Source organism: Odontesthes bonariensis, chromosome 9 (genome assembly GCF_027942865.1).
Source record: "Odontesthes bonariensis isolate fOdoBon6 chromosome 9, fOdoBon6.hap1, whole genome shotgun sequence".
NCBI lineage: Eukaryota > Metazoa > Chordata > Actinopteri > Atheriniformes > Atherinopsidae > Odontesthes > Odontesthes bonariensis.
This window is the reverse complement of record NC_134514.1, coordinates 268593-286961: the sequence shown is the minus strand read 5'-3', so window position 1 is coordinate 286961 and position 18369 is coordinate 268593. Positions and strand designations below refer to the sequence as shown.

Below are 18369 nucleotides of genomic sequence, written 5' to 3'. Positions count from 1 at the left end.
TGTTAGGAGCATCAAACTGAAACTCTGTTCCAGATGTTAGGAGCATCAAACTGAAACTCTGTTCCAGATGTTAGGAGCATCAAACTGAAACTCTGTTCCAGATGTTAGGAGCATCACACTGAAACACTGTTCCAGATGTTAGGAGCATCACACTGAAACGCTGTTCCAGATGTTAGGAGCATCAAACTGAAACGCTGTTCCAGATGTTAGGAGCATCAAACTGAAACGCTGTTCCAGATGTTAGGAGCATCAAACTGAAACTCTGATCCAGATGTTAGGAGCATCAAACTGAAACTCTGTTCCAGATGTTAGGAGCATCAAACTGAAACTCTGATCCAGATGTTAGGAGCATCAAACTGAAACGCTGTTCCAGATGTTAGGAGCATCAAACTGAAACTCTGATCCAGATGTTAGGAGCATCAAACTGAAACGCTGTTCCAGATGTTAGGAGCATCAAACTGAAACACTGATCCAGATGTTAGGAGCATCAAACTGAAACTCTGTTCCAGATGTTAGGAGCATGAAACTGAAACACTGTTCCAGATGTTAGGAGCATCACACTGAAACACTGTTCCAGATGTTAGGAGCATCACACTGAAACACTGTTCCAGATGTTAGGAGCATCACACTGAAACGCTGTTCCAGATGTTAGGAGCATCAAACTGAAACTCTGTTCCAGATGTTAGGAGCATCAAACTGAAACACTGTTCCAGATGTTAGGAGCATCAAACTGAAACTCTGTTCCAGATGTTAGGAGCATCACACTGAAACACTGTTCCAGATGTTAGGAGCATGAAACTGAAACACTGTTCCAGATGTTAGGAGCATCACACTGAAACACTGTTCCAGATGTTAGGAGCATCAAACTGAAACACTGTTCCAGATGTTAGGAGCATCAAACTGAAACACTGTTCCAGATGTTAGGAGCATGAAACTGAAACTCTGTTCCAGATGTTAGGAGCATGAAACTGAAACTCTGTTCCAGATGTTAGGAGCATGAAACTGAAACACTGATCCAGATGTTAGGAGCATCAAACTGAAACACTGTTCCAGATGTTAGGAGCATGAAACTGAAACACTGTTCCAGATGTTAGGAGCATGAAACTGAAACACTGATCCAGATGTTAGGAGCATCAAACTGAAACACTGTTCCAGATGTTAGGAGCATGAAACTGAAACTCTGTTCCAGATGTTAGGAGCATGAAACTGAAACACTGATCCAGATGTTAGGAGCATGAAACTGAAACACTGATCCAGATGTTAGGAGCATCAAACTGAAACACTGTTCCAGATGTTAGGAGCATCAAACTGAAACTCTGTTCCAGATGTTAGGAGCATCAAACTGAAACTCTGTTCCAGATGTTAGGAGCATCAAACTGAAACTCTGTTCCAGATGTTAGGAGCATCAAACTGAAACTCTGTTCCAGATGTTAGGAGCATCAAACTGAAACTCTGTTCCAGATGTTAGGAGCATCAAACTGAAACACTGTTCCAGATGTTAGGAGCATCACACTGAAACTCTGTTCCAGATGTTAGGAGCATCAAACTGAAACACTGTTCCAGATGTTAGGAGCATCAAACTGAAACACTGTTCCAGATGTTAGGAGCATCAAACTGAAACACTGTTCCAGATGTTAGGAGCATCACACTGAAACACTGTTCCAGATGTTAGGAGCATCAAACTGAAACACTGATCCAGATGTTAGGAGCATCAAACTGAAACACTGTTCCAGATGTTAGGAGCATCAAACTGAAACACTGTTCCAGATGTTAGGAGCATCACACTGAAACACTGTTCCAGATGTTAGGAGCATCAAACTGAAACGCAGCCTCAGCTTGAATGAACTAACGGTCCTCCTCTGGGTCGAAGCGGAGCCGCCAGTCCGCTTTAAAGCTGCAGATTTCGGGTACTTTCAGCTAATGCGGCCCCTGTACGGAGCCTACATCGGTGTGTCTGCAGACATCCATCTGTAGACAACAGATTCTGTAAATATGAACTTTTTATCGGATTGTTCGAGTTCAACACTTCTGCTTCAGGTTGTTTGTGCAGCTCGGAAATATTGATTTTAAAACCTTCGGTCGAACTGAAGGTTTCTGAGTCACAGCGTCATGGTTGGGAGGTAATAACACGTCTAATAACGGCTCTGCATCTGTAAGTTTGGTCATTTGAGGTTTTTCCTGTGGAACAATAAAAGAATAGATTCAATACAAGTAATTTCACTCTGTCATTATAACAAATTCTTCAGTTTCTTAAGTAAACATATTTATTTGAATTTATAATACCAGTTAAACAATGAGCATTAAGATCATTGAGTAATGATTTTCATGCTTTTTTTTTTTTTAATGATTTGATGACGAAACCAGAAACCGGGTCAGAAAGAGGGTCAGCGTTGGTAAATATCTTGAGATGTTTACCATCCCTCCTGACCACCAGGGGGCGGTGCTGAAAGCACTGAATGTTCGAGTAGTAACACCAACAGAGTCACACCTGTGACATGTCGGATGATCAATCAGAGGCCTTTTTTTCTCGCGTGCGGTTGGCTTTCCAGGGCATCAGCCTTTCCTGATCATTTCACCGTCATTGGACGCCCGGTTGCCTGTTGGCTGGAGCAGCGGTGTTTCGCCCTCCGAGGGTTGCTCTTCGGTCAAGGTAATCCTGTTTGTTGGTGATGATGGCGTCTGCGCCTCCCCTCCCGACTCACAGTTTCTGATCACTGTGTTGTGATGCACACACTGGAGCTTAGCTTCCTGTTAGCCTCTCTGCGGTTATTGTTTCGCTTTAATTGGTGACGGTAACGTCTCGCCCCCTCTCCCGATTTTAGCTAACCTCTCACTCTATTTTGCGTTGAGCTACCTGTGTTAGCCTCTACATTGTTGTTTGGTTTATTTGGCTCTCAGACACTTTTTGCCCACCTGGAGGGGAAACATGTTCTGATTCGGTCAGACAACACCTCTGCGATCTACCACATCGACCATCAAGGTGGCACCAGGTCAGCGCAGCTTCTGGAAGTGTCCAGAGATCTCCTGGAATGGGCCTCTCCTCGCCTGTCCACCCTGCAGGCAGTGTACTTACCAGGGGAGAGTGGTCCCTCCACAGCGACGTAGTGCTCAGGATCTGGGACCTCTTTGGTCGGGCAGAGGTAGACCTTTTCGCCAAAGAGGAGTCGACTCAATGTCCTCAATGGTATTCCCTTACGGGGGTATCAGGTGCACTGGGCCAGGACGCATTGGCGCATCCTTGGCCAGGAGTCCTCCTGTACGCTTTTCCACCCCTGTCTCTGATTTGGCCTATTCTTCGGAGGGTTGCCGGGGAGGGCCACAAGATGTTACGGCCATGGTTCCCGCTCAACAGTCCGTGTCACGGCATCCTGTGGTGTCTTCCGACCAGGAGGGATTTGCTGTCTCAGTTGGGACTGCTATGGCACCCCAGTCCTCAACGCCTCCGACTGTGGGTGTGTCCGCCGGACGGCTTGAGCAGCTGCTGACAGGAAAGTCGGATCCCGTCAGACGCACCCTTTTGAGTGCCAGGGTACCCTCTACTCGCCAGTAATATGAAGACAGGTGGCGGCTGTTTTCCCAGTGGTGTTCTGATGATGATCCAGTCACCTGTGATGTGTCCACTGTCCTGGAGTTTCTCCAGTATCTTCTTGATGAGGGCCGCTCTCCTTCAACACTTAAGGTGTATGTAGTGGCCATTTCATCTAATCATGCTGGCTTTGAGGGCTGTACCGTGGGGAGCCATAATCTAGTTTATCTTTTTATGTGTGGTGCTCATTGGTTGCACCCGCCGATGGTTCCACGGGCACCAGTTTGGGATCTGCCCTCGGTGCTTGAAGCTCTGTGCCACTCTCCATTCGAGCCTTTGGTGCAGGCGGACCTCAGCTGGCTCTGATGTAAGACTTCCTTTTTGTTGGCTATTGTCTCAGCAAAGAGGGTCAGCGTGTTCTTGTGTTATGGAGGCCCTAGGGTAGGTTGTCCTCTTCCCAAGCAACGCCTACGCCGCGGGACGCTGCTCCCCACCCGTCGGTGTGAAGGCGCACTCTACCAGGAGCGTCTCCGCTTCCTGGGCAGCTTGAGGGGTTCTGATGGAAGCTTCCCTGAGCACATTGACCAGTTTTTACTGGGTTAATGTGGCCTCCCCTCATCCTCTGGATCAGGTCCTGCTGCCAGGGTCCTCTGAGCCTTTTCAGTGAGGTCTTTGCTCTGGATTCCTGGTGATGTTGCTGGTATTAGTTATTCATTTCTTTCAGCTCCGCCCTCTGGCGGTCAGGAGGGATGAAATGGAACCAAAGTTACATATGTAACTACGGTTACAGCCTGCCAAAGTTACGGATGTAACTACGGTTACAGCCTGCCAAAGTTACGGATGTAACTACGGTTACAGCCTGCCAAAGTTACGGATGTAACTACGGTTACAGCCTGCCAAAGTTACGTATGTAACTACGGTTACAGCCTGCCAAAGTTACGTATGTAACTACGGTTACAGCCAGCCAAAGTTACGTGTGTAACTACGGTTACAGCCAGCCAAAGTTACGGATGTAACTACGGTTACAGCCAGCCAAAGTTACGTGTGTAACTACGGTTACAGCCAGCCAAAGTTACGGATGTAACTACGGTTACAGCCAGCCAAAGTTACGTATGTAACTACGGTTACAGCCTGCCAAAGTTACGTATGTAACTACGGTTACAGCCTGCCAAAGTTACGTATGTAACTACGGTTACAGCCTGCCAAAGTTACATATGTAACTACGGTTACAGCCTGCCAAAGTTACGGATGTAACTACGGTTACAGCCTGCCAAAGTTACGTATGTAACTACGGTTACAGCCTGCCAAAGTTACGGATGTAACTACGGTTACAGCCAGCCAAAGTTACGGGTGTAACTACGGTTACAGCCTGCCAAAGTTACGGATGTAACTACGGTTACAGCCAGCCAAAGTTACGGGTGTAACTACGGTTACAGCCTGCCAAAGTTACGGATGTAACTACGGTTACAGCCAGCCAAAGTTACGGGTGTAACTACGGTTACAGCCTGCCAAAGTTACGGGTGTAACTACGGTTACAGCCTGCCAAAGTTACGTATGTAACTACGGTTACAGCCAGCCAAAGTTACGTGTGTAACTACGGTTACAGCCTGCCAAAGTTACGGGTGTAACTACGGTTACAGCCTGCCAAAGTTACGGATGTAACTACGGTTACAGCCAGCCAAAGTTACGTATGTAACTACGGTTACAGCCAGCCAAAGTTACGGATGTAACTACAGTTACAGTAAGTAAGTAAGTAAAATTTATTTATATAGCACTTTTCGCAGAAAAGGATTCACAAAGTGCTTCACAGTGAGATCAGAATAAAAAAACAAGGGAAAAAACAAAACAAAAAAACACTGAACACACAGCTACACATACACATCAAAACACAACATCAAACATAAAACAAAATGTCATAAAAAACCTTCACCTTAACTAAAAGTCTGTCTAAACAGCAAGGTCTTCAGCTGCTTTTTAAAAGGCTCCACAGAGTTTAAAGTGCGCAAAGAAAGTGGCAGTGCGTTCCACAGGCTCGGGCCACTGATTGAAAGGCTCGATCCCCTCTGGTTTTAAAGTGCGTGTGCGGAATGACCAGCAGGCATTTGTCAGAGGATCTTAAAGAACGTGCAGGATTATAAAGTGTCAGCAGCTCAGAAATATAGGCAGGGGCCTGATTATTCAGAGCTCTAAAAGTGAGCACTAGAATTTTAAAATGAATCCTGACACGGACTGGGAGCCAGTGTAGTTCAGCTAAAACCGGTGTGATGTGCGCTCTTTTCTTAGTGTGGGTTAAAAGCCTAGCAGCAGAGTTTTGAACAGCCTGGAGACGATGAAGATCCTTCTGGCTCAGGCAAGTAAAAAGACTATTACAGTAGTCTAGGCGGGATGAAATAAAAGCATGGATGATCATCTCCAGTTCCACCTTTGACACTAAGGTTCTCAGCTTTGAGATGTTCCTCAGCTGGAAAAAGCAGCTCCTGATCAATGTTTTTGTGTGTTGTTGAAATGACATGGCTGAATCAAAGGCAACACCTAAATTCCGGAGACTCGACTGGGTGGATGAGCCAAGGCTTCCCATGTGGTGGCTAATAAGTGGGATCCGGTTTTCTGGAGCAATGATCAGAGTCTCTGTCTTGTCCGAGTTTAGCTGGAGAAAGTTTTCACTTAACCACTGTTTGATGCTCGTCAAGCAGCTGGTTAAGGAGGACAGTTTGTGTAGCTCAGAGTTCTTGAAGGAACAGTACAGCTGGATATCATCCGCATAAAGATGGTAGGAGACACTTTGGAACTGGCTAATTAACTGTCCCAGAGGAAGAATATACAATAAAAACAGAATCGGCCCCAAAACCGAGCCCTGTGGTACCCCACATGTCAGGTCTGCTGTTTCGGAGAAGAACTCGTTTGCAAACACATTAAAAGTTCTTTCGGTAAGGTAAGAATCAAACCATTTTAAAACCAAACCAGATAATCCTAACTCTTTGAGTCTGTTTCTCATAATGCCATGATCAACAGTATCGAAAGCAGCCTGCCAAAGTTACGGATGTAACTACGGTTACAGCCAGCCAAAGTTACGTATGTAACTACGGTTACAGCCAGCCAAAGTTACGTATGTAACTACGGTTACAGCCTGCCAAAGTTACGGATGTAACTACGGTTACAGCCAGCCAAAGTTACGGATGTAACTACGGTTACAGCCAGCCAAAGTTACGTATGTAACTACGGTTACAGCCTGCCAAAGTTACGTATGTAACTACGGTTACAGCCAGCCAAAGTTACGTATGTAACTACGGTTACAGCCTGCCAAAGTTACGTATGTAACTACGGTTACAGCCAGCCAAAGTTACGTATGTAACTACGGTTACAGCCTGCCAAAGTTGAGGATGTAACTACGGTTACAGCCTGCCAAAGTTACGTATGTAACTACGGTTACAGCCTGCCAAAGTTACGTATGTAACTACGGTTACAGCCTGCCAAAGTTACGTATGTAACTACGGTTACAGCCTGCCAAAGTTACGGATGTAACTACGGTTACAGCCTGCCAAAGTTACGGATGTAACTACGGTTACAGCCTGCCAAAGTTGAGGATGTAACTATGGTTCTATGAATCCCGTCACTCAGAATCTTTGCATTCCGCGAGTAGATTCTGTAGGAAATCTTCACAATATCTTTGAACTTGTTGTCGGAGTCGGTGTTCATCGGGAAAAGGCTTCAGCGGGTGGAGCAGGTGGAGCGTCTCTGATCTGCGTTTTCTTTGCTGCAGACGGTGCTGAAGGAGGGAAACCTGCTGAAACAGACTAACTCGTTCCAGCGCTGGAAGAGACGCTACTTCAAGCTGAGAGGGAGGACGCTGTACTACGCCCAGACCGGCAAGGTGGGTGGAGGAGGGTGGAGGAGGGGGGACCAGGACCAGGTGGAGGGTGGAGGAGGGGGAACCAGGGCCAGGTGAGGGTGGAGGAGGGGGAACCAGGACCAGGTGAGGGTGGAGGAGGGGGAACCAGGGCCAGGGGGAGGGTGGAGGAGGGGGAACCAGGACCAGGGGGATGGTGGAGGGTGGAGGAGGGGGAACCAGGGCCAGGGGGAGGGTGGAGGAGGGGGAACCAGGGCCAGGGGGAGGGTGGAGGAGGGGGAACCAGGACCAGGTGGAGGGGGAACCAGGGCCAGGGGGAGGGTGGAGGGTGTAGGAGGGGGAACCAGGGCCAGGGGGAGGGTGGAGGAGGGGGAACCAGAGCCAGGGGGAGGGTGGATGAGGGGGAACCAGGACCAGGGGGAGGGTGGATGAGGGGGAACCAGGGCCAGGTGAGGGTGGAGGGTGGAGGAGGGGGAACCAGAGCCAGGGGGAGGGTGGAGGAGGGGGAACCAGGGCCAGGTGGAGGGTGGAGGAGGGGGAATCAGGGCCAGGGGGAGGGTGGAGGAGGGGGAACCAGGGCCAGGGGGAGGGTGGAGGAGGGGGAACCAGGGCCAGGGGGAGGGTGGAGGAGGGGGAACCAGGGCCAGGGGGAGGGTGGAGGAGGGGGAACCAGGGCCAGGTGGAGGGTGGAGGAGGAACCAGGGCCAGGTGGAGGGTGGAGGAGGGGGAACCAGAGCCAGGTGGAGGGTGGAGGAGGGGGAACCAGGGCCAGGGGGAGGGTGGAGGGTGGAGGAGGGGGAACCAGGACCAGGGGGAGGGGGAACCAGGGCCAGGGGGAGGGTGGAGGGTGGAGGAGGGGGAACCAGGGCCAGGGGGAGGGTGGAGGAGGGGGAACCAGGGCCAGGGGGAGGGTGGAGGAGGGGGAACCAGGACCAGGGGGAGGGTGGAGGGTGGAGGAGGGGGAACCAGGACCAGGGGGAGGGTGGAGGGTGGAGGAGGGGGAACCAGGACCAGGGGGAGGGTGGAGGAGGGGGAACCAGGGCCAGGGGGAGGGTGGAGGAGGGGGAACCAGGGCCAGGTGGAGGGTGGAGGAGGGGGAATCAGGGCCAGGGGGAGGGTGGAGGAGGGGGAACCAGGGCCAGGGGGAGGGTGGAGGGTGGAGGAGGGGGAACCAGGGCCAGGTGGAGGGTGGAGGAGGAACCAGGGCCAGGTGGAGGGTGGAGGAGGGGGAACCAGAGCCAGGTGGAGGGTGGAGGAGGGGGAACCAGGGCCAGGTGGAGGGTGGAGGAGGGGGAACCAGGACCAGGTGGAGGGTGGAGGAGGGGGAACCAGGGCCAGGGGGAGGGTGGAGGGTGGAGGAGGGGGAACCAGGGCCAGGGGGAGGGTGGAGGGTGGAGGAGGGGGAACCAGGACCAGGGGGAGGGTGGATCGATTATTGATGAACCGAATATTGATGAACCGATCATTGATGAACCGATCATTGATCAAGTGATCATTGATCAAGTGATTATTGATCAAGTGATTATTGATGAACTCTGTGTGTCTGCAGTCGATCATCTTTGACGAGGTGGACCTGACGGACGCCAGCGTGGCCGAGACCAGCACCAAGAACGTCAACAACAGCTTCACCGTGAGTCTCTGAAAGTAGTCCCAGGTTTCTGTGTGACCCCATCACAGAGTGCTGGATCGCTCCGCCTCTGAAAGTAGTCCCACTCACTCCTTAGGCTTCTGTGTGACCCCATCACAGAGTGCTGGATCGCTCCGCCTCTGAAAGTAGTCCCACTCACTCCTTAGGCTTCTGTGTGACCCCATCACAGAGTGCTGGATCGCTCCGCCTCTGAAAGTAGTCCCACTCACTCCTTAGGCTTCTGTGTGACCTCATCACAGAGTGCTGGATCGCTCCGCCTCTGAAAGTAGTCCCACTCACTCCTTAGGCTTCTGTGTGACCCCATCACAGAGTGCTGGATCGCTCCGCCTCTGAAAGTAGTCCCACTCACTCCTTAGGCTTCTGTGTGACCTCATCACAGAGTGCTGGATCGCTCCGCCTCTGAAAGTAGTCCCACTCACTCCTTAGGCTTCTGTGTGACCCCATCACAGAGTGCTGGATCGCTCCGCCTCTGAAAGTAGTCCCACTCACTCCTTAGGCTTCTGTGTGACCCCATCACAGAGTGCTGGATCGCTCCGCCTCTGAAAGTAGTCCCACTCACTCCTTAGGCTTCTGTGTGACCTCATCACAGAGTGCTGGATCGCTCCGCCTCTGAAAGTAGTCCCACTCACTCCTTAAGCCTGATTTATGCTTCAGGCGCAAAGCCTCTGACGCTTGGACGCAGAGCCTCTGCGAGCGTCAAAATCTTGACCACTCCCCCACGCAGAGGCTCTGCGCGCGTTGTCGTGCACCTCAGAAAAATCCTGACTACGCGACAGACGCACGCAGACCACCAACGGAAGTGCGCAGACAAAAGCGGCTGTGATTGGTCCTCGGTGTGCCTTTCCGGTTGTCTGTGTGGCTTCCTCCTTTGCATTTTCACCAACTCCAATAAAAGAAGCTGTTCTTCTTCGATGTCGAGCAACTCCAGATCCATATCTTGCATACACTTTTTTTTTTTTGGAAAGATAAACACTTCCGCCGGCGCCGCCGAAAGTTCTCGTCACCGCCCACCGAAATTCTCGCGAGGGGAAACTGCTGTGCGTCTCGAGAAATTCCAGACCGAGGTTGCAGAACCATAACATGAAAATTGGTTCGCGACCAGAGCAAAGCAACACGTAAAGACGATAGACGCAGAACTATAATCCGCCCTTTAGGCTTCTGTGTGACCTCATCACAGAGTGCTGGATCGCTCCGCCTCTGAAAGTAGTCCCACTCACTCCTTAAGGCTCTAGCATGGTTGCTGCGTCTGCTCGCGCGAGCGGTGTTGATGACGTCACGAGTTCGTGCCCGCCATAGGACCCTATATAGTGGCGCAAGTCGTTGCGCGCCAGTAGTTGCAATTTTCTCCGTCTCAGAGGTGTCGCTGCTACGTGAAGGTTACCTCTACTCTACAACCACGAAAGTGGAGAAGAAAACAATGCCGCTGTCAAGAGCAAGAATACTGTAATTAATGATACTGCTGCAGTATTCGGATCATTTTAATTTTTTAATTCAGTTAAAAGAGGTGAAGGTCTGAAGCCCCCGGCATCAACAGAGTCTCTGCCCTCTTCTTTGCCTTCAGGTATCTGTCCCGTAGCTTCTTCCACACATTCTTACAGAACTCTCCCTCTTTCCCCAAAGTTCTGCCCATCTCTGTGCACCAGTTTGGGGAGTTTACGTGCTCCCTGTGCTGTTTCACTGCAGTTCCGTACAGCTGCCTGTACAAACGCACCTCCTGACTGAGCCGGTCTCACATCGGTCCATCCGGTTCGTTGTGCTCGGCGCCGCCAAGTTACAAAAATCGACTGGTGCACGACAACGCGCTGCGCCGTCTTTTCAAGGGAAGCGCCAGGCCTGAAACGTCATTATGACGTCACGGTGCGACACCGCCGTGACAGACGCGGCAACCATGCTACCGCCTTTAGGCTTCTGTGTGACCTCATCACAGAGTGCTGGATCGCTCCGCCACTGAAAGTAGTCCCACTCACTCCTTAGGTTTCTGTGTGACCCGATCACAGAGTGCTGGATCCCTCCGCCACTGAAAGTAGTCCCACTCACTCCTTAGGTTTCTGTGTGACCCCATCACAGAGTGTTGGATCGCTCCGCCACTGAAAGTAGTCCCACTCACTCCTTAGGTTTCTGTGTGACCCGATCACAGAGTGCTGGATCCCTCCGCCACTGAAAGTAGTCCCACTCACTCCTTAGGTTTCTGTGTGACCCGATCACAGAGTGCTGGATCCCTCCGCCACTGAAAGTAGTCCCACTCACTCCTTAGGTTTCTGTGTGACCCGATCACAGAGTGCTGGATCCCTCCGCCACTGAAAGTAGTCCCACTCACTCCTTAGGTTTCTGTGTGACCCGATCACAGAGATGACCTATGGGACCAGAGGCTTTTTACTGACAAAGGTTTACACATGTTTTACACGGAACAAACCGGATTTCAGAACCTCTCAGAACCGGTCAGAACCTGAACCTCTGCATCCAGATTAAACAAACCATAGATATGTATAGAATGGCTAGATGTGTTACGTCTGAGTTTAGAATGTCCGCAGAAGTCGGCCATCTTACCACAGGGTGAGATGTCCAGGAGACAGTCAAACCTGAGGTAACCATAGTTACGGTAAGTGATCTGCTCTGACGCTATTACTCTTATCTCGCAGAAATCTCCACCATTTTACACTATTTTACAAACTAAAAGACCCTGTGCGATATTCTATTTATCCGTATCATCTGTGCAATAATTCACGTCACTACTGTGCAATATCTTTTCTATTTATGGTCAGACTATGTGCATACAATGTGTAATTAACACAAGTGTAGTGCAATATGGGCAATAACTCAACCATAGTGCTATAACTTATTTTATCTAACTCCCTTTACTTTGTATATCTTGTATAGCCTATATTTTTTTTACACTTTGTTTTACATTATTCTATATTAATTATATTTTAATGATATATTAATTCTTCTATATTATACTGTATTTTAGATTTATAGAGATCCTATGTGTGTGTTTGGAGCTACTGGGGACTTGAATTTCCCTGAGGGAGTCATCCCAAGGGGTAAATAAAGTTGAGTCATGGGGCAAATAAACCTGAAATATTTACGTTTTTATTTAAAAAAATAAATACGGACTTTGTCTGTAGTGTGATAATTAGCTTACTACTTTGATGTTTATAATAACCTAAACGTTTGAGAATTAAGCAAGTTATGTCTTGAATGTTTGAATGTTTCACCATCAACACAACGAGAGAGCTGCCTGTGGTAAGATGGCGGCCATCTGCGGACGTTCCACTCCGTTGCCCAGCAACGCGGACGAGACATCTAGCCATTCTATACATATCTATGAAACCAACGGCCCGTGTTACTGAGAGGATGATGTCACTTCCTGTTTGTGGGGCAGATGGTTATCTAACAGCAGGGTGGGGCTGAGTGTGTCAGCCTGAGTTCATGTGACCCGGGGTATTTATAGCAGACAGGATGTGTGATGCCCCGGGGTATTTATAGCAGACAGGATGTGTGATGCTGCTCATAACTGTGTGTGTGTGATGGTGTGACGTGAGACAGGAAGTGGGGGTAAGAGGGGAGGTGGGCGGGGCTAAAGAGGGACAGTCACTGAGGGAGAGCAGAGCAGCGGAGACCACAACATAAAGCAGATCTGAACCAGAAGCAGAACTTTGAAGTGGACCTGGATCTCAGCTGCTGGTTCAGCTCACAGACTAACACGGTAAGACGTCTGATTGGCTGATGTCATCCTTCAGGCTGTGATGTCATCCTTCAGCCTGTGATGTCACCACCTATGACAGCGGGAAACAAATGTTCCGCTTGTTTGAGCTTTCAGAGATGGATGAATGCAGCTTTTAATGAGACTCAGAAGCTGCTGAAGTTTTATGTTTTATGTTTGTCTGTGAGCCGTTGCGTAAACAGGAAACGGTTCTGATCACGCTGTGTGTGCGTTAACGCTGGATAAAGCCTCCTTGTGCGGGCACAGAAGCTTCATTGTGAATCAGCTGAACAGGAAGTGGAGGTCCACGTCACACTGCTGTCTTTAATTCCAGGCATGTAATCAGAACAATGGGCCTCATGCAACAACCGTCCGTACGCACAGATTTGTTCTTAAGTCGTCCGTACGAGTGATTTAAGAGGACATTCACCAATCTGTTGGTATTTTCCGTTTTCTTTCAGGTACGAACAGAATTTACAGTGATCCAGAGCTGTCGTAGGAGTTTCCTAAAATAGTCCGCTGTTATTCCAATCAAGTTTGCTTGACTAATGGATTGTACATTTAATTACTTTGAAGCAAACATAAATAAATATACATTATACCCCATAATTATGCTGACATTATTCTGTTTGACTTAAATTATGCACTAATTGAAGGTTAATCTGACTCTGTATATAACAAGGTCAATGGGAAGCGTAACCAGCGGCTGACTTTCTACTTTTGGATGCCTTAGTGCGTCAGGCTCTTGGAAGAGAGCGTGTGTTCCGAGACCGTGTAGATATCCTGCGGAGACAGACGAATGGCTGACATCGTGATTTAGATTGCCAAGGACTGTGCTGCTGCAAATATGCAGCTTGCTGGAGCCACGACTCCAGAGAGAAACACGCCAATTAAACCCAGTTCCACCACACGTCCAGGTCCTCAGCACCCTTGTGTTTTTGGCCACGGGAATCTTTCAGAGCGAGATTGGAGACAGATCGGGGGTGTCCCAGTCCTCTGTGAGTCGTGCGCTCCCCTTTGTCATCAAAGCTCTCATCAGTTTATCACCCATGGTACATCACATTCCCATACACCGCTGTCCAACAAGCACAAATTAAGAGGGACTTTCATCCCGTGGCTGGACTGCCAAACATAACCGGAGCAACAGACTGATGTGGTCTGGATCTGGTCTGAGGTGGTCTGATGTGGTCTGAGGTGGTCTGAGGTGGTCTGGATCTGGTCTGAGGTGGTCTGATGTTGTCTGGATCTGGTCTGATGTGGTCTGGATCTGGTCTGAGGTGGTCTGATGTGGTCTGATGTGGTCTGAGGTGGTTTGATGTGGTCTGATCTGGTCTGAGGTGGTCTGATGTGGTCTGATGTGGTCTGAGGTGGTCTGAGGTGGTCTGAGGTGGTCTGGATCTGGTCTGAGGTGGTCTGATGTGGTCTGATGTGGTCTGGATCTGGTCTGAGGTGGTCTGATGTGGTCTGATGTGGTCTGAGGTGGTTTGATGTGGTCTGATCTGGTCTGAGGTGGTTTGATGTGGTCTGGATCTGGTCTCATGTGGTCTGGATCTGGTATGATGTGGTCTGGATCTGGTCTGATGTGGTCTCCCAGTTGATGGTTAAAAGCAGCCTAAAGCTGAAAACCTGACCTGAGCAGGAGGTTTCTGTCCATGGTGCTGACCCCCCGCTGCGTACCTGTGTTGCAGGTGATCACCCCCTGCAGGCGCCTCATCCTCTGCGCAGACAACAGGAAGGAGATGGAGGAATGGATGGCGGCGCTGCGCAGCGTCCAGAACCGGCAGAACTACGAGGTAGGACCAGAATCCTTTGAACACTTTAAACCAGTCCAACATCATTAGATAGTTCCAGTTCAACCAGTCCAACATCATTAGATAGTCCCAGTTTAACCAGTCCAACATCATTAGATAGTCCCAGTTTAACCAGTCCAACATCATTAGATAGTCCCAGTTTAACCAGTCCAACATCATTAGATAGTTCCAGTTCAACCAGTCCAACATCATTAGATAGTTCCAGTTCAACCAGTCCAACATCATTAGATAGTCCCAGTTTAACCAGTCCAACATCATTAGATAGTCCCAGTTTAACCAGTCCAACATCATTAGATAGTCCCAGTTTAACCAGTCCAACATCATTAGATAGTTCCAGTTCAACCAGTCCAACATCATTAGATAGTCCCAGTTTAACCAGTCCAACATCATTAGATAGTCCCAGTTTAACCAGTCCAACATCATTAGATAGTTCCAGTTCAACCAGTCCAACATCATTAGATAGTCCCAGTACCGTCCTCTGACTGTCTGCCCCCTCCCTCCCAGTCCACCCAGTACAGCATGGACCACTTCAGTGGGATGCACAACTGGTACGCCTGCTCCCACGCCCGGCCCACCTACTGCAACGTGTGCCGGGAGGCGCTGTCCGGGGTCACGTCCCATGGCCTCTCCTGTGAAGGTAGCAGTACGTGCACACACATGCAAACATCCACATGCACACACATAGACGCACATGCACACAGCGGCGGTCCTGGCTAAAGTTACGCTCTGGGCGAACCCCCCAAAAAAAAGACTGACCCCGCCACCAACACAACAACACATTATATTATTTGTATTATTTTATTATATATAATCTTAAATACTAAAAGGTACAAAAAGATACCACATGTAGCTTACAAAATGCCATGTGAATGTTATTTATCAAGTTATTTAATTCAGCATATAGCTCATAACAATAAAATAATCCACAGTCAGGACTTCTTGTTGTGTTGCAAACACAAACCGGACCAGGTTGCCTTTGGGTGAAATTAGCTGCATGACATGATGCCTCAATTCTGATTCTAGTTCAGCAAAACTAAAAATGCAACAAAGTCGTGGCTAATAGCAACATGTTAGCAAGAGTCTAACAGATAGCCTCTGGCTAATAGCAACATATTAGCAAGAGGCTAACAGATAGCCTATAGCCTACAGCAACATGTTAGCAAGAAGCTAACAGATAGCCTCTGGCTAATAGCAACATATTAGCAAGAGGCTAACAGATAGCCTATAGCCTACAGCAACATGTTAGCAAGAAGCTAACAGATAGCCTATAGCCTACGTCACTCAGGTAACTGATAGAAATCTGCATCCCTTTATCTTTTGCCCGTGTGCGTGTGTGTGCGTGTGTGTGTGTGTGTGTGTGTGTGCGCTGCAGTGTGTAAATTTAAGGCTCACAAGCGCTGTGCGGTGCGAGCGACCAACAACTGTAAGTGGACAACTCTGGCCTCCATCGGGAAGGACATCATCGAGGACGAGGACGGAGTAAGACACACAGACACACACGTCAGTCAGAGAGCAGCAGCCTCCAGCTGTGACCTCTGACCCTCACCTGTGACCTCTGACCCTCACCTGTGCTCCTCAGGTGTCCATGCCTCACCAGTGGCTGGAGGGGAACCTGCCTGTGTCGGCCAAGTGTAACATCTGTGATAAGACCTGTGGCAGCGTCCTCCGGCTGCAGGACTGGAGGTGTCTGTGGTGTAAAGCTATGGTAACGCACGCACACACACACACACACACACACACACACACACACACACACACACACACACACCTCTGAACAGGTGAGCTGACTGTCCCTCTCTCTGCAGGTGCACTCCGGCTGTAAGGAACAGCTGTCGTCCAAATGTCCTCTGGGTCAATGCAAAGTGTCTGTGATTCCACCAACGGCGCTGAACAGCATCGACTCTGATGGTGAGTGAGGTCGACCTGAGGAGAGGGGCCTGATAACTGAAGGCTCTGCCTCCCAAACTGGCAGCTGGTTCCTCAGAGAGGGGCCTGATAACTGAAGGCTCTGCCTCCCAAACTGGCAGCTGGTTCCACAGAGAGGGGCCTGATAATTGAAGGCTCTGCCTCCCAAACTGGCAGCTGGTTCCTCAGAGAGGGGCCTGATAACTGAAGGCTCTGCCTCCCAAACTGGCAGCTGGTTCCACAGAGAGGGGCCTGATAACTGAAGGCTCTGCCTCCCAAACTGGCAGCTGGTTCCACAGAGAGGGGCCTGATAACTGAAGGCTCTGCCTCCAAAACTGGCAGCTGGTTCCACAGAGAGGGGCCTGATAACTGAAGGCTATGTGTGTGCACGTGTAACTGCCCCTGTAACTGCCCCCGTCTGTCTCCAGGCTTCTGGAAGGCGTCCTGCCCCCCCTCCTGCACCAGCCCTCTGCTGGTCTTCGTTAACTCCAAAAGCGGAGACAACCAGGGAGTGAAGTTCCTGCGGCGCTTCAAGCAGCTGCTGAACCCGGCGCAGGTGTTCGACCTGATGAACGGGGGGCCGCACCTGGGGTGAGACGCACGCACGCACGCACGCACGCACGCACGCACGCATAAACACACACACACACACACACACACACACACACACACACACACTTGACTGCACGGTCCAGGTGAGTCACCTGTGGGTAATAACTACACTTGTGGGGAATAACTACACCTGTGGGGAATAACTACACCTGTGGGGAATAACTACACCTGTGTGGAATAACTACACCTGTGGGGAATAACTACACCTGTGGGGAATAACTACACCTGTGGGGAATAACTACACCTGTGTGGAATAACTACACCTGTGGGGAATAACTACACCTGTGGGGAATAACTACACCTGTGGGGAATAACTACACCTGTGGGCAATAACTACACCTGTGTGGAATAACTACACCTGTGGGGAATAACTACACCTGTGGGGAATAACTACACCTGTGGGGAATAACTACACCTGTCTCCACCAGGCTGCGCTTGTTCCAGAAGTTTGACACGTTTCGGATCCTGGTGTGCGGCGGAGATGGCAGCGTCGGCTGGGTTCTGTCTGAGATCGACGCTCTGACGCTCCACAAACAGGTAAAGACTCACCTGTGTTAGCTGCCTCACCTGTGTTAGCTGACTCACCTGTGTTAGCTGACTCACCTGTGTTAGCTGACTCACCTGTGGCAGCTGACTCACCTGTGTTAGCAGACTCACCTGTGTTAGCTGACTCACCTGTGTTAGCTGACTCACCTGTGGCAGCTGACTCACCTGTGTTAGCTTACTCACCTGTGGCAGCTGACTCACCTGTGTTAGCTGACTCACCTGTGTTAGCTGACTCACCTGTGTTAGCTGACTCACCTGTGGCAGCTGACTCACCTGTGTTAGCTTACTCACCTGTGGCAGCTGACTCACCTGTGTTAGCTGACTCACCTGTGTTAGCTGACTCACCTGTGGCAGCTGACTCACCTGTGGCAGCTGACTCACCTGTGGCAGCTGACTCACCTGTGTTAGCTGACTGTCAGCTGACTCACCTGTGTTAGCTGACTCACCTGTGTTAGCTGACTGTCAGCTGACTCACCTGTGGCAGCTGACTCACCTGTGTTAGCTGACTCACCTGTGTTAGCTGACTGTTAGCTGACTCACCTGTGGCAGCTGACTCACCTGTGTTAGCTGACTCACCTGTGTTAGCTGACTGCCAGCTGACTCACCTGTGGCAGCTGACTCACCTGTGTTAGCTGACTCACCTGTGGCAGCTGACTCACCTGTGTTAGCTGACTCACCTGTGTTAGCTGACTCACCTGTGGCAGCTGACTCACCTGTGTTAGCTGACTCACCTGTGGCAGCTGACTCACCTGTGTTAGCTGACTCACCTGT

At 49.9% G+C, this 18369-nt stretch overlaps 1 protein-coding gene across 4 annotated transcripts in view; it reads left to right on the top strand.

Moving 5' to 3' along the window:
* dgkd (diacylglycerol kinase delta) overlaps positions 1–18369 on the top strand; it is a 37146-nt gene that overhangs the window by 2726 nt on the left and 16051 nt on the right. For 3 of the 4 annotated variants that reach the window (XM_075472670.1, XM_075472671.1, XM_075472669.1), the window contains exons 2-10: positions 7287–7397; positions 8923–9003; positions 14413–14517; positions 15040–15172; positions 15908–16014; positions 16115–16240; positions 16341–16443; positions 16869–17031; positions 17481–17589. In XM_075472670.1, coding sequence (XP_075328785.1) covers positions 7287–7397; positions 8923–9003; positions 14413–14517; positions 15040–15172; positions 15908–16014; positions 16115–16240; positions 16341–16443; positions 16869–17031; positions 17481–17589 — 1038 coding nt within the window. Of the gene's footprint in view, positions 1–7286; positions 7398–8922; positions 9004–12607; positions 12728–14412; positions 14518–15039; positions 15173–15907; positions 16015–16114; positions 16241–16340; positions 16444–16868; positions 17032–17480; positions 17590–18369 lie in introns of those variants that run through there. The other variant, XM_075472672.1, reaches the window with a different exon arrangement.